The 13,478-nt window shown below is 42.9% G+C and overlaps 1 protein-coding gene across 1 annotated transcript; it reads left to right on the top strand.

The window, feature by feature from the left end:
• The first annotated feature begins 696 nt into the window (after positions 1-696).
• Positions 697-11,587, top strand: LOC142956562 (phospholipid phosphatase 3-like). Its single transcript, XM_076098208.1, has 6 exons — positions 697-823; positions 6,503-6,660; positions 9,940-10,220; positions 10,377-10,434; positions 10,554-10,730; positions 11,162-11,587. The coding sequence occupies exons 1-6, from the start codon at positions 697-699 to the stop codon at positions 11,288-11,290; spliced, it is 930 nt and encodes a 309-aa protein (XP_075954323.1). The 3' UTR covers positions 11,291-11,587.
• Positions 11,588-13,478: the final 1,891 nt, after the last annotated feature.

The following is a 13,478-nucleotide window of genomic DNA, read 5'->3' as shown; positions in this document are numbered from 1 at the left end:
TTGTAGCGCTACAGCAGTTCACTCCTGATGTAAGTACAATCCTTCCTCTTATCAGCACTTCACTCTCACCTGATACTTTGTCAAAGTGGCTTATATGAGCCATGCTCCATCTCCATGTTTAAAATGTCATTACACTTTAATGTTGTCATGTTACACTTAGTCTGTATTACATCATTTGTTGTAGACTAATATAAAACTTCTGTATAGAGAAAATGAGTACTCAATAAAATAGTTTTAACCACGTATATGTACACTTTGTGCGCCTATTACTGGTTATTGTTTAATTCTCTGGATGACTTGGCTCTGTGAATCCCCCTCGTTACTGCTGAGGTGAGTGTGTGTGAGTCGGCCTGTGTGAAGGAGCATATGGCATTAATTGAAGGAGGAGGAGCTGGAGGAGTGGTCTTCTTGGAAGGCTCTCACAGGCTCCACTAGCCCTAAATAGAGGAGTTAAGAACGGTTAGAAGTTAGAAGAAAGCGGGCCGTGATTGTTAGAAGGCAGGAACTAGTGATTACATCTCGAGTGAGCGCGTTTTCTGCACAGCAGACGCATTAGTTTAGACCTGCATGACGACTCCTCCTTTAGGATCCAAGTAGAGCCGCTAGCCAAATAAAATAAAGTAAACGCACTGCGATAGCTTTGTAACCAGACTTCTTTATTCCCTTTTTATTTGAACCACGTAACGCGTTTTTTAAATGCAACGTTTGATATACGAGAAGACGATGGCAGCGGAGACGAAGAACGGCGGGAGTTCAGCGAACAATAAAGACCACAGCAGGAGAAAGTTACTGGTCGGAGTGGATCTCTTCTGCTTGTTTCTAGGTAAGAGACCCACTGAGTGCTAATGACCGTCATCTAAAACACGTGTGGTGCTGAATGTATGTATGACGGGTATTAGTCAGAGGACGTTTGGCCTTTTTGACTCAATAGTGATACTTTGTAATATCATTTTTAAGTTGAAAGTTACAGGACTCGAAGCGTGTTCGCTTTCGCCAACATGTTTCAGCTAGCATTACATCAGCTGTGTGTACCTATAGCAACAAGTGATGCCCCGTTAGCAGCTGTAGCCCACACGTTTAGCTGTAACTGCTATTCAGCTACATTGTTTCCAAAAATGCATTAGTTGAGCTGGTGGAAGTATGATTTTCTCAGCCACCACCCCTAAAAAAAACAGTGCTGGCAGAAGGGAAACTAATGAATTGCTCCTGGTGGGATGTATTTCTTTTGGTTTCCTCAGCCACACCTGTACTGCACCTCTGCTTTGACTCCTTATATTTTCCAGAATGGCTCACATTCCACACCAGCAGGAATTCCCTTGATCTCAACAGCTGGCATAATATTTATATATGTATATGAATGTGTGTAGTAATTAAGGGAAGTGGTGAAAAGGTCAGACCTTTGCGTGTGTGTGTGTGTTCATCAGCACAGGTCCTGTGATGTTTAACAGCTGCACATACTCTAAGGTTGTCAATCATTATTTTTACACTGAAGTTTAAACCCAAAAGGTCTTCCTGTCCTTCGGCTTAAACCTTTTGACCCTTCACTATTTTCCCTCGTGCATTGTGTGTTGGAGCGTTGGTGGAAGAACATGATCGCAAACAGCAAAGCACTGTTCCAAATATAACACACAATTGTTGCAACTGCACGGGGGAAGCACCAGACCAGCTATTGTTAAAACAATCCCATGAAAGGTCTACAGCATGAATAGCTTTTTCACACTAACTATATTTAGTTCAAGTCTGGTTTTGTCTCTATGTAGAGGGTGAAGCCCCATGATTTGCTCTCTTTGTAACTTCCCACAGACAAGGTTGTCAACAAACCAGCAGGGTTTTTTTTCTGGATGAAGATGTAGTTTAAAGAGACCAACCACAAGGAGGAAATGTACTGGTAATCACCATTCCTCCTATTCTCACACGCTGATTGCAGTTTAGTATAACTGCATCCAGGGATGTCTCACTCCTGCTCTCTGTGATGCCACTAGATCCAGCAGTCACTACACTATAGAGGATTCAGTGGTGGTTAGAACTAAATCCTGACAGATATTGCCGAGGGAAGCATGAGGCCGCGATTTAGTATTTTGCTTTAATCTTGACGAGGCGATCAAATTCAGTTTACATTAAGCCGTAGCAGGTGGCTTTCATGTTTTCCAGTTAATCGTCTTACAGTGTAATGTATTTGTGTGCTTTGTCCTGATTCAGCACGAGGTAAAAGGTGGTTAATCAGCTACAATTGCGTCTGTCTGTTCATTTTCAGTTTAGTGTGTGTGTAAGTACAAAATGAAGATTCAGTTGAACTTCGAGCACTGAAAGGAGTTGAAGTGGTAAATTCAGCCGGAAGCGTCTGTTTTAATTGAAGTGCTGCCCAATTAGAACAGCCAACATGGACCCTTGGATTGTTTTTCATTCTTTTGAGTCAAGAAGTTAAATCACAGACAGTTAAAAATGTGACTGGGCCATTAGTCTCACTTTAAGGAATGGTCAAATACAGCAGTATAGACATTTCAATTTGTCACACTCAACAACTAACCAAAATAAAAACAAAGACAGAAGACTCATATGGGACACATTTTATCACGCGTTGAGATATTAGAAGACAGAGGTCCACAATGATATGTTTGAAATGCTTAAATTGAGTTCACCTTAAAATGTTCATTTACGTGTGTAAATGTATGCTTGTACTTTAAATGGGACATTGCTGTCTATGATTTATTTATGTTTGCAGGTACATGTATTGTTTGTGCCAATGTATTGTCAGCATTACCTTGTTCTTGTTTTTGTGTGTTTTGTATGAATAAAGCAGGAACAGACATGTGACCTGCTTTGTGTGTAATACAAATGTGAATAATAAATGCAGCAGAAGAAAAGCAGCAGCTGTTACAGCCACTAGCAATTCAACACAAATGCGTTTTTATTTAACCCAAGCAGACAGACAGGCAGGCAGACAGACAGAGGGCAGTTTGTGAGGGGGCTGCTCTAAGTAAAAACAACTGCATCTGTGTATACACCACAACTACCTCAGACATGTATGCATTTCTACGCCAGACAGTGAGAGATCCCTGCGAGTGGAAAATGTGCGTCTGTTTATTTGAATAAGTCACACTTGGTGTTTTGGCGAATGCCTCCAAAAATATGGTGGGGACTTAATTCAGCGTGAGACTTTTACATTAATTCTAGTTTCCACAAACTGCAGCGTTTGCTGCCAGAGCTGAACTAGGGGAAAGGCAAATGGGCAAGCGTTGAAAAAAAGTGTGTCATGATGATACGTTTTCTCTCGTATTTTGATGTGAGACAGTGCTCGGTTATGTGCTGAAAAACAAAGTCATAGTCACAGTATTTGCTTATTTTCAGTTCTGGTCCCCCTGTTGATTGTTGATCAATCAAGGGGAAAATTGAAGAGAAGACGCCTGATGTTGACATTGGCAACTGAAAACTTCCATCTTGTTTGTTTCTGTTGTCTTTGGGTTGGTGTTGAGCTAATCCAAAAGACGTACCCACGCCTGCTGACTGGTGGTGGTGTTGTTGTTGGCCAGACAAGGACGCCCCCCCCCCCCCCGCCCTCCTCCTCCTCGCCCCCTGGCTGTCAATGCTGATGCTGCACTGGACTGAGAGGAGAAGAAATCCCCTCAGAGTGTCTGGAAAACAGGACCCGACGGTTTCCTGTTGTGTTTTTCTTCTTCTTCTTTCTAACCAGCCGTTTGAAGCACTTGCCCCTTGCAGGTTCCTTTTTTAAAAAGCTGTGGCCACTTTATTTCATCAATCCATTTGCCACCTCGCTGTCTCTTCATATCACTCTCTGCCTCTGGCCTTGTGGTTCCTATCAGGCCTGTGAATGTGTATAGAGGCGTTTGCAGGGGTCAGGACTCGGGGGTTAATGTGTGTCACATCCAGCACTGTCTGACGTGTGTTTAAAAAAAAGAAGATACTGTTTTGGAAAGTCCTGTGTGGTTCTGTTCATGGCCAGGCTAAGCAAACTGCAGGGATAAGACATTCAGGATTTAGGGTACTGTAAAGTACTGTATATTTTTACGGTTACACACCGCCCCTGCTCTTTCTCTCGCCACCAGACTGATTGTAGCTCCGTCCAGGTGTTTGTTTGAAGAGCGGGAATGAAAGTTAATAACGTGAATCCTGCTGAATGTGGAGGGAAGGCCAGCCTTGTGGAGTTCCCATCAGGGAGCAGAACTCCGTCTGTAACCTGAGCTCAATCCAGCTGCACCTTCAAAGGCCAAAGTTGTGTGTGTGTGTGTGTGTGTGTGTGTGTGTGTGTGTGTGTGTGTGTGTGTGTGTGTGTGTGTGTGTGTGTGTGTGTGTGTGTGTGTGTGTGTGTGTGTGTGTGTGTGTGTGTGTGTGTGTGGAGGGTTGAGGGGCTCAGCAACTCAAGCGTGTGTTGACATTTTGGCTTGAGAAATCACCACAACCATCCCGCCGTCAGCAGCTCGCAGCACTGACCTCTGCACCCTGGGTGCTTTTTAGCTCTCGAGACGGGGCGACCGGGGAAGAGAGAGTGTGTGAGAAAGTGAACGCCGATGTTTGTTTTCCTTTGTATCAGCAGATCACAGGATTATTCAAAGAGTGACTTGAAAGCTCTGCCGTCAGTTAAATGCCACTTTGAAGGCGATTCTGAAAGTGTTTTCCAAATTCTGTCAGAGATTTGAGGCCTCCCCTGGGTACCACGTCCACACTCAAATTTCAAAGTGCTTCATTGAAGCCTTTAGTAAATGGAGAAAATAATCTATCCTTTTTTTTAGGGGGCTTGCATCTCGGTAACACCCACTCCTTGTTTGTTTTCAGGAGATGAATAAGATCTTTTTGCCACTTTAAGTGGCGAAAGACACTAAATTGATCAGACGCAGACACCCCCCCCCCCCCCCCCCCCCAAGGCATCTTAAAGTGGGCCTTTTTAAGTGCACTTGAAAGCCTCTGCAGGAGCGGAAGGATGGCTCTGATACTGTTTTTGTTTTTCCTTGTCAGTTAGCAGCAACAGCCTCTTTCTTAAGAACATGACACATCCAGTCCTTTTAGCACTAACTCGGCCTCTTTCGAGATCGCTCGATGCTATTCTCAGCATAAAAGGTTCACTTAAGTCTAAAACAATGATGTAGCTTTGATTTTTGGCAGGGATTCCGACACATTTTGTTTATTTTGGCTCATTTTCACATGACGGCGTCAGTGTCAGTTATGAAAACCGGATGGTCTATACATAATACATGTCTGTTGGGAGTTTTTTTCAAATGTTTGTATGAATGTCTAAAATGTCCTGTCTTGTGGGCGTCTCTGTTTTTCTTCCTGTTGATGTCTATTGATGTAGCTGTGTCCACTGATGTGGTTTAAAGAGCCGTCTGACCTTTTTTTGATCCTGTGTGTCCAACCATACAGTGTTGCTTGTTGCCGTGTTTTTGCACAAATGTCCCTTCCCGCCTTACCAGAGAGGATTCTTCTGCAATGACAACAGCATCGGGCTGACCTATAAGGGCAGCACGGTGTCCACCACCACGCTCACAGCCGTGGGCGTCGCTGTGCCCGTGGCCTCAGTAAGTCCTGCTGTGGTACTGCAAGACAACCAGGGAACACATGTCGGGACACTCTCTCAGGTCATCCAGTGGTTTGCTTGTGACGCCCCAAAATACTTTATTGGTTCGACAGGCTCTGACTCACACTCAGGGGTTTTTGTGTTGTACCTCGTTAGCTGCAAATCGTGTATGCTGTGCATTAATGCCAACCATTTTCCAAAGTTACCGTGTATTACCATCAGCTGTCAGATTGATTTCCTAGGGCCAGCCATTGTGTTACATTTATTTCACGATTGTAAGCAAATGTATTAATAACTGTTAAAGTAATTTATAAGATAAAAATATCAAAGACTTGCTAAGCTCGATGGTTAACTCTTGACCTGTTAAAAAGTGTTTGTAGAGATGAAACTGCCAGTTATAATGTCAGGAAATAGAGGAAATGCCTGTGACTTGTTAATTTGAGAAGAACCAGGGAATTGATGTCATTTTTGCTAAGAAATAACACAAAATACAAACATAAAGCACAAAATCAACTTTTAAAATTGTTGCCATCATTTTCTGTAAAGTGATGTTTAGGTTATTTTTTATTTCCAAATTTCTGCTGCTCATTGTAATTCTGTAGTGAAATTAATAGAAACGTATGGCAGCCATAAGAGAGTCTAAAAATGTCAGGTGTGCTTTGGAAAATGGCGAGCAGTGAAAAAACACCATGTATGGCCCTTTAAGACACACACAGGTCTGGTCAAACGTTCCCACTAATGGTGAATATTGAACAAAGCTGGAGTCATTATTTATGAATTAGTCACATAACAGCCACAGAATGGATTGAGCCTGTCCCAGATGTTCCCTTGTTGCAGCTTGCTCGTACCTGTGACCTCTGTAATATGCGTATCATTAACCCAGCACCTCCATCTCTCTCTCTCTCTCTCTCCCTCCCTCACCCCCATCCCCCTTTCTTTCTCTCTGTACCGCTCACTGCTTCTTCACACTAGCCGGCCTGCCTTTCTTGGTCATTGAGACCAGTGCTGTTCATCCTTACCATAGAGGGTTTTACTGCGATGATGAGTCCATCATGTACCCGGCCAAACACGGAGACACCATTAGCGACGGTGTGCTTAGCGCTGCTGGCATTCTAATCACCATCCTCTCTGTAAGTCACCTCACTCTGATCACTAATGTCATCATCACTCTTTTGTGTGTTTCAGCAGCCTTCACCATTACTAGCAGCACCCACTGACACCTTGTACCAGATGTTGACCTCATCATTTTTCTCATCCTCAGTGCATTGTAATATTTGTCAAAAAAGTGCTCTGTGTTTATTATAACATTTCTAACAATATATTATAATATGGAAAGGACAGAGAGATTTTAAACTGTTGAATCAAATGCAATGTGTTCGTGCTTTTCTCCAACCAATCCATGCACACCCCCACTGTCATGTTAAGAGAAATCCCCTTGTTGCAACCTGCATTATAGGGCTTAATCTGACTGTTGACTCATTGTGGGTATAAACTGAGATTATCCTCCATGATTACACCATACCTGTGCTATCTGTCCCGCTCTTTGGCTTCAGCACATTCCAGATAAAAAGCAACATTTGTTCAAGGCTTTTCTCCTCGGGGGGCTTAAGATGACTCCGTTGATTATTAAGGCACTTTAGCAAGTGAAGTGTTCTGTAGTTTGTTGCAATCTCTTTTGGGAAAACAGTGAGGATGTGTCCAAGATCTGCACACTAAACCGTCATCCACACGTCCTCTTATCAATTTCATTTTTATCCATTTGCCACCGTTCAGAGTTTGAAGCTTAACACTGCTTTTATAAGCTGCTGAACTAAAAAAAAACTGAGGTTACAGACAATAAAATGTGAGACAAATGCAGAAAGAAAACTGCGGGATCTTGACACTCAGTATGCCTAATGTCAGTTTTACTATATTAACTATATTTCTGTAAATTACGCTAAAGCATTTTGACTGCATGCAACTTGATTTATATTGGAATGTGGATACATCAGAAAGCAATACAGTATAATAATAATAACTATTTATATAGCATCTTTTTAAAATCGACAAAGCAGCAGTATTATGTTCGCAAGTGCTTTAGCTAACTACAGTAACTTGCTAGCATTAGCTCGCTAACAGCTAACTCATTATTTTTAGTTATCAGCTGCACCCCTGGCAGACATAAAGTGCTAAAATAACCCTTTGACACGTTGAAATCTTACGTTTTTAACTACAGGAGTTTAGTTTGCGCTGTTTGTTCTCCCCTCCTGTGAGTTTTAGAGTGTGACGTGTTGCGCTCTGTCTCTACGCTTTTCCCTGTTGAGCAATGCGTCGGTCTACACGGCTTCATAGTGGCTAGCATTTCAGTTAGACTTTACACAAATGACTGCGACCCAAAGCGTTGTTTCGGCCTCCGTGTTTTGTAAATTTGAAATGACAAGTTATTCCCTTCCTCTTGTTATTGCTCACTACTCCATTTCTATCTGTCTTGACTTAATCTAATTTGTAAATTGAATTGACCATTGGACCGTAACGCCTAAAACGCACAGTAGTGCCCTCCTCCTGGAGAGCAGACTGCGATACGGTCTTGGGGCCACAGGGGTTTTCATGGTGAGGAGGAGTTCTGGCCCCGTGTAATTATGGTTGACGCAATGGTTTGTTCGACTAAATGCTGTAATTGGTGGGGTGGAATTGTGGTGAAGGCCCGAAACAAGAAGGCTTTGCCAGATATCTAATTTTCCACCTTGCAAAAACGTGACCAAACAATCCATCTCCATGCTGGAGCGTTGTGGACAGTGTTTATGTTTTCTAAACCAGAAAGCACCAACATTAGTTCACTTAGTGCTTCGTTTCCCACTGAAGAGATCTTAAAAGAGGCCACATCCTTTTATAATTCATGCAGCCCTCTTTTAGAAGAAACAAAAACACCAGGGTGTGATTGTGGGAATACAAGACGTTTGACATGATCCTCAAATCATCCTTGCACCATGATTATCTCTTGAGGTCTCAGTGTAACAGCTACACATCCTACAACGCCAATTCATTTATTCATTCACACAGTTAAATAGTTTCACACAAGGGGAACCAGATGTGTTTTCTCCCCGTTCCCTCTTTCCCATGGAAGCAGCTGGGCTTTATCGTGCTGGCTCTAAAGGCCTGGATGGTGGAAAACAACACACTCCATCGGCTTGTTAAATCTCCGCGAGGGCTATCCCTCCGCACAGAGAGTTTCCCAGAGTGAGACTTTATTTCTGCGCCCTGCAAAAGAATGTCTGATGAAGCTAAGATACTAACATGAAAACAGCCAGAAAAACCCCCTCGTGTGAAATCGGAGCCGTTTCGGAGAAGCAGCCGGAGCAGCGAAAAACAAACGTGCCCCCGACATGCCTGGTGGAGTCTGGCCACCAAAATCAGACACATCTCCTAGCTCAGCGTTTTCTGCTGATTAGAACCAGCGGTGCCTCCCCCCCCCCCCTGCTCCTTCCCACTCCACTCCTCATTCCTCCTCTCACCTCTCTCTTTTTTCCCCCTTCTCTCCTCCTTTTTTAGCTTTCTATCCTCCCCTCCTGTTACTCTGCCCTCCGTCCCTCCACTTTCTCCCTGGAACTCTCCCCCCGCACTCTCGTTCTGACTCCTCTTCCACACTTTCGTTTGTGAGGAAGACAACAGGCGATGAGGTGATTGTGAAGGCCTCGTTGAGCTGGAACAGCTGCTGTGTGTTATGGCTGTCCACCTCCCCCCTAAGTGCGCCTTACACGTCAATCGTCGGTTTTAGACGGTGGTTTATTTACACACTTGCAGAAAACTGTACATGGTGGACAGTTTGAGTTACCTCCCACGTCGCCTCACTGTTTTCTCTCAGAAGTAGAATGGCGCAGGTAAACTCGGTCAACTTTAAAGTAGTCCTCTGCAAACCACTGAATTCTGTTTTAGATATCATAATAACATCTTGATCCTGGAAAAAAAAGGTTAATTTAGCCACATTACATCGCTTAAATTCTCCACTCTGACCATCAGAGTTCTCTATATCCAGCGCCCCAAATGTCCACCCTCACCAGATCACACACTTGTATATTTCCACAAGAGCTTAGTGCCGGTGCACTGTGAAGTTTGGCGAGCACAGGAGACGTCTAAAAGCAGGGAAAGAGCTTAACCTCACGAGAACAACTTTATTAGGATTTTATTATGTTCGGATAATGAGCAATAAACACTTGGTTGAGTATTAAATTACATGTGAAATGCGAGCATCACACATGGCTGGCCAAACGAATTCCACTGTCCAAGTAATGCTTTTTCTCATGAAATATTTTGGCTCTTCTGCACTCACACATTTTCACGGAGCCCTCAAGAGATGTGAATTAAGTGCTCAGGAATTAGAGTGGACTGTGTTACATTCATGATATTCACGTTCTATGTTACCATCCCTTCAGATCATCATCGGGGAGAGCTACCGGATCTACTTTCTGAACGAGGGATCCAAGTCGTTTGTCGGGAACCCCTACTTATCTGCGCTGTACAAGCAAGTGGGCGTGTTCATCTTCGGCTGCGCCATCAGCCAGTCCTTCACCGACATCGCCAAAGTGTCAGTGGGCCGCATGCGCCCTCACTTCCTCGACGTGTGCAAGCCGGACTTCTCCACTATCAACTGCTCCCTGGGCTACATCACTGACTACCAGTGTCAGGGGCCAGAGAGCAAAGTTCAGGAGGCCAGGTATTGTGACAGATTGAGAGAAACGTACAGAAACGTCTTTTAAAAATTGTTTTGCATTAAGAAAACGGTTAAAAACACATCATTTAAAATGTTGCATATGTATTTGTACAGACTGTAAGCTGTGGTGCAATGCTGACTGTCCTCTATTCTTCTCAGGAAGTCTTTCTTCTCTGGACATGCATCATTCTCCATGTACACCATGCTTTACCTGGTGGTGAGTAGCTGGATTGTTGTATCGTGTATAAATATACACCGTATTAAGAGGACAATTCCCTCCCACAGATTCGAAAGAGTTTCTCTCTAAAACACCTCACAATTGTGTCTCTTTTACAGTTTTACCTGCAGTCTCGCTTCAATTGGCATGGAGCTCGCCTGCTGCGCCCTCTGACCCAGTTCACCCTCGTCATGATGTCCTTCTACACGGGCCTGTCCCGAGTCTCTGATCACAAGCACCACCCCACTGATGTCCTGGCGGGTTTCGTGCAGGGAGCCCTGGTGGCCTACTGCATAGTGAGTGGTTCTATCATGTTGTAATCTTATAACTATCTTAGATTAGATCAGAAATCATTAGGAATTTGAGTGTCCTTAACTATGAGTTACTTTCATAATGTGTTATTTCTAACTTTTCACGTGAATAATAATATTGATTATAACTTCATTGAAGTAGCCTTCTTCTGGCTGTTAGCATAACCATGAAATGTGAGACCGTGTTTGTGAATTATATTGTAGAGAAGGTGCATGTAAGTGGTGAACAGAAAGGGGCCTAATACAGAAGCTTGAGGAACTCCATACTGTATCTGTAAAGGGAAGGAAGTGACGATTCCTTGGTCAACAGAAAAGGCTGAAACAGAGACAGGGGAAATATTGTTTATTAGACACTTCTTTGCACCACTTTGCAATGACTCCGATGTTCAAACTATTATTTTCTATTCACTCCGCAGGTATTCTTCGTGTCTGATTTGTTCAAGCCCAAAGGTCGACGTTCTACCCTTTTGCCAACCGCAGTGAAGAAAGATCTTGTTCCTCCGGCAGACATCAGAGAGCGGAGCAACCACCTCATCATGGCATAGAGAAGGCCGCAAACTGACATAACCCTGACCTGTGCCATTTAAATCACTGCTACAGCCACTGGTCAATACTGGTTGAATAAACTCCCAACAATCTGGATAATGCAGACAAAATATGGAGTCTTGAACATCTCAGTTGATGAGAAGAGGCCACGGAAAACAGTCGAGCAAGTTTTGCTTTCTCAACGGAAATTCTCATCTTTTTCCTCAGTCTCACCAGACATTTTAATGTGGAAAAGAGAGAGGACAAGGATATTTGTGCCGCTTCTGTTATGAAGATCATTGGAGACTCTCCTCTGTCGAGGCCTTTTCGTGGACAAAAGTCTGAAATGAAACAAAACTGAGAAATGGAAGCTGTAAACCAAGCTGTGTGTGGCTTTTGTGCCGTTTTCGCCCGTCGGCTGCATCCAGCGTGGGAGCTACACTTATATTCCTGCCACTCACTCACTGTGTGACTAATACAAACAAATCATGACAAAAAAACAAATTCCTTGATTTCATGAAGGATGTTTGTTTGGTTTTATTACAAACATAAGCATTGCATGTGTGATTTATAGCACCATTTTAGCTAAACTCAGTAGTGTTTGTCACCACTTGAATGACCTGAAGTGAAGCTTTTGGAAAGCTTTGTAAACGTTTGTTTGTTGTCCATAATGTAGTGTAGTTCCTTTAGAAAGTGCACATAAGTTACAGTAGGTGTAAAGTACAGTGAGAGTGTGTGTGTTGGATGTGGGCCTCTTTCTGCTGGCTAGGACGAGCCCCCACTGAGCCATTTAATGAAATGACTGTCTGTTATATGTACCAGACGGGCGCTCACAAGTGTTAGGTCACAGTGTGTGTGTGAGGGTATTTTGCGTATGCCTGTGTGTATGTCTGTGTGTGTGTTTGGGTGAGGTCTTCCTTTGAGTGTGTCTTAATGTCATGTCTATATATATTTCAGTGTTTTATAGCCTACAAATGTGCCTCTCTTCAGAGAACAAGCACCTGCACCAACACGTAACTTAGAGACGGAAACACTGTGGAAGAAAGCATCACATGTACGTCACTGTTACTACTAATCATAGTGTTGATTCACTTCACCGAGAAATATTGTGATATACTGTATGCTACACAGGCATATATACACTTAGAGTACAGAAAAGGACTTCCTCGAGCAGTATCAAAGTACAATTTAGCAAAACAGTAATTTAAAAAAATCATTATTTTGGGACATTGTGACCTCTTAATAGCTCATTGAGTTGTAAAGTAATACAAAAGGGCTGGCAATGGGGCTCTGCATTTAAATTGACGAAAATCCATTCCATTGAATTTTTATAGTAATGAGTCTAATATGTTTGGCATGACATTAATGTCATTAACATTTTAGCAAAAAACAACTTTAAAACCACTGACTGAGAGCATCATCCCAACTATTTTAAGTAACTGAGATGAGCTTTGATGTGCCGCTTATAGGGAAACTATTTTTTACGGCATCAGAAGATTTCGCGTGCTACCATACATGTGTATACATCCAATATATCTTTTGAAGAAACGCCCACTATGACTTGTGTCGAGACCTGTGTAAATGTAAAACATGCTGCTTTAAAGAGGCAAAGCTTGGCAGATGTCGTCCAGTACGGTTGACAACTTGTGAATATTAAGTTTTATGAACAACAAAGCTCTCAAGGCAGACTGCTTCTGTGCATTTATTAAAAATTGCCTTTTAATATTTTTGTAATGTCATGTGAAATTTTGTACAATGAAACTGTAAGACGTATCAAAGATAAAAATGTCTTTAATAAAAACATAAAAGATCAAGAGCAGCGTGCCGCGATGTGTTTTTTTCACTCTCTGTGTCGTACATGGCGTGTGAGAATCTCTTGACTTTTGTACTAATTCAGAAGCCGGCCAACTGTGCGTGTGATGGAAAGATCTGGGCGTGGGGCAATGGTATGACTTCCATGCTCGGCTTCCTGTGGGGAAATAGTGTACATTCCAGGCTTTAACCCCTCTCCCCAATGGCTCTCTGGAATAATATAGACTCCACAGAAAGTATGCCAGAGTGGCAAAATACATTCACATGTGAGAATGCTTAGAAGCAATGTAATTTGCCTTCAGTGTCTTGTATTGCCTCCACATAAAACCTGAATAAACCATAGAACATCAACAGGCTGTACATGTTAATTTCCTGCGTGTGTCAGCACATCACGAG

Source organism: Anarhichas minor, unplaced genomic scaffold (assembly GCF_050575085.1).
Source record: "Anarhichas minor isolate MPS153535 unplaced genomic scaffold, ASM5057508v1 ptg000024l, whole genome shotgun sequence".
NCBI classification, from domain to species: Eukaryota; Metazoa; Chordata; class Actinopteri; order Perciformes; family Anarhichadidae; genus Anarhichas; species Anarhichas minor.
The sequence above is the reverse complement of the archived record's forward strand: the minus strand, read 5'-3'. Positions and strand labels throughout refer to the sequence as shown.

Excerpts from the sequence above, each read along its gene's own strand:
- LOC142956562 (XM_076098208.1), top strand. The coding sequence starts at position 697 with ATGCAACGTTTGATATACGAGAAGACGATGGCAGCGGAGACGAAGAAC. Across the intron at positions 824-6,502 it reads TCTCTTCTGCTTGTTTCTAG|CCGGCCTGCCTTTCTTGGTC; the intron begins GTAAGAGACCCA and ends TCTTCACACTAG. Across the intron at positions 6,661-9,939 it reads TTCTAATCACCATCCTCTCT|ATCATCATCGGGGAGAGCTA; the intron begins GTAAGTCACCTC and ends CCATCCCTTCAG.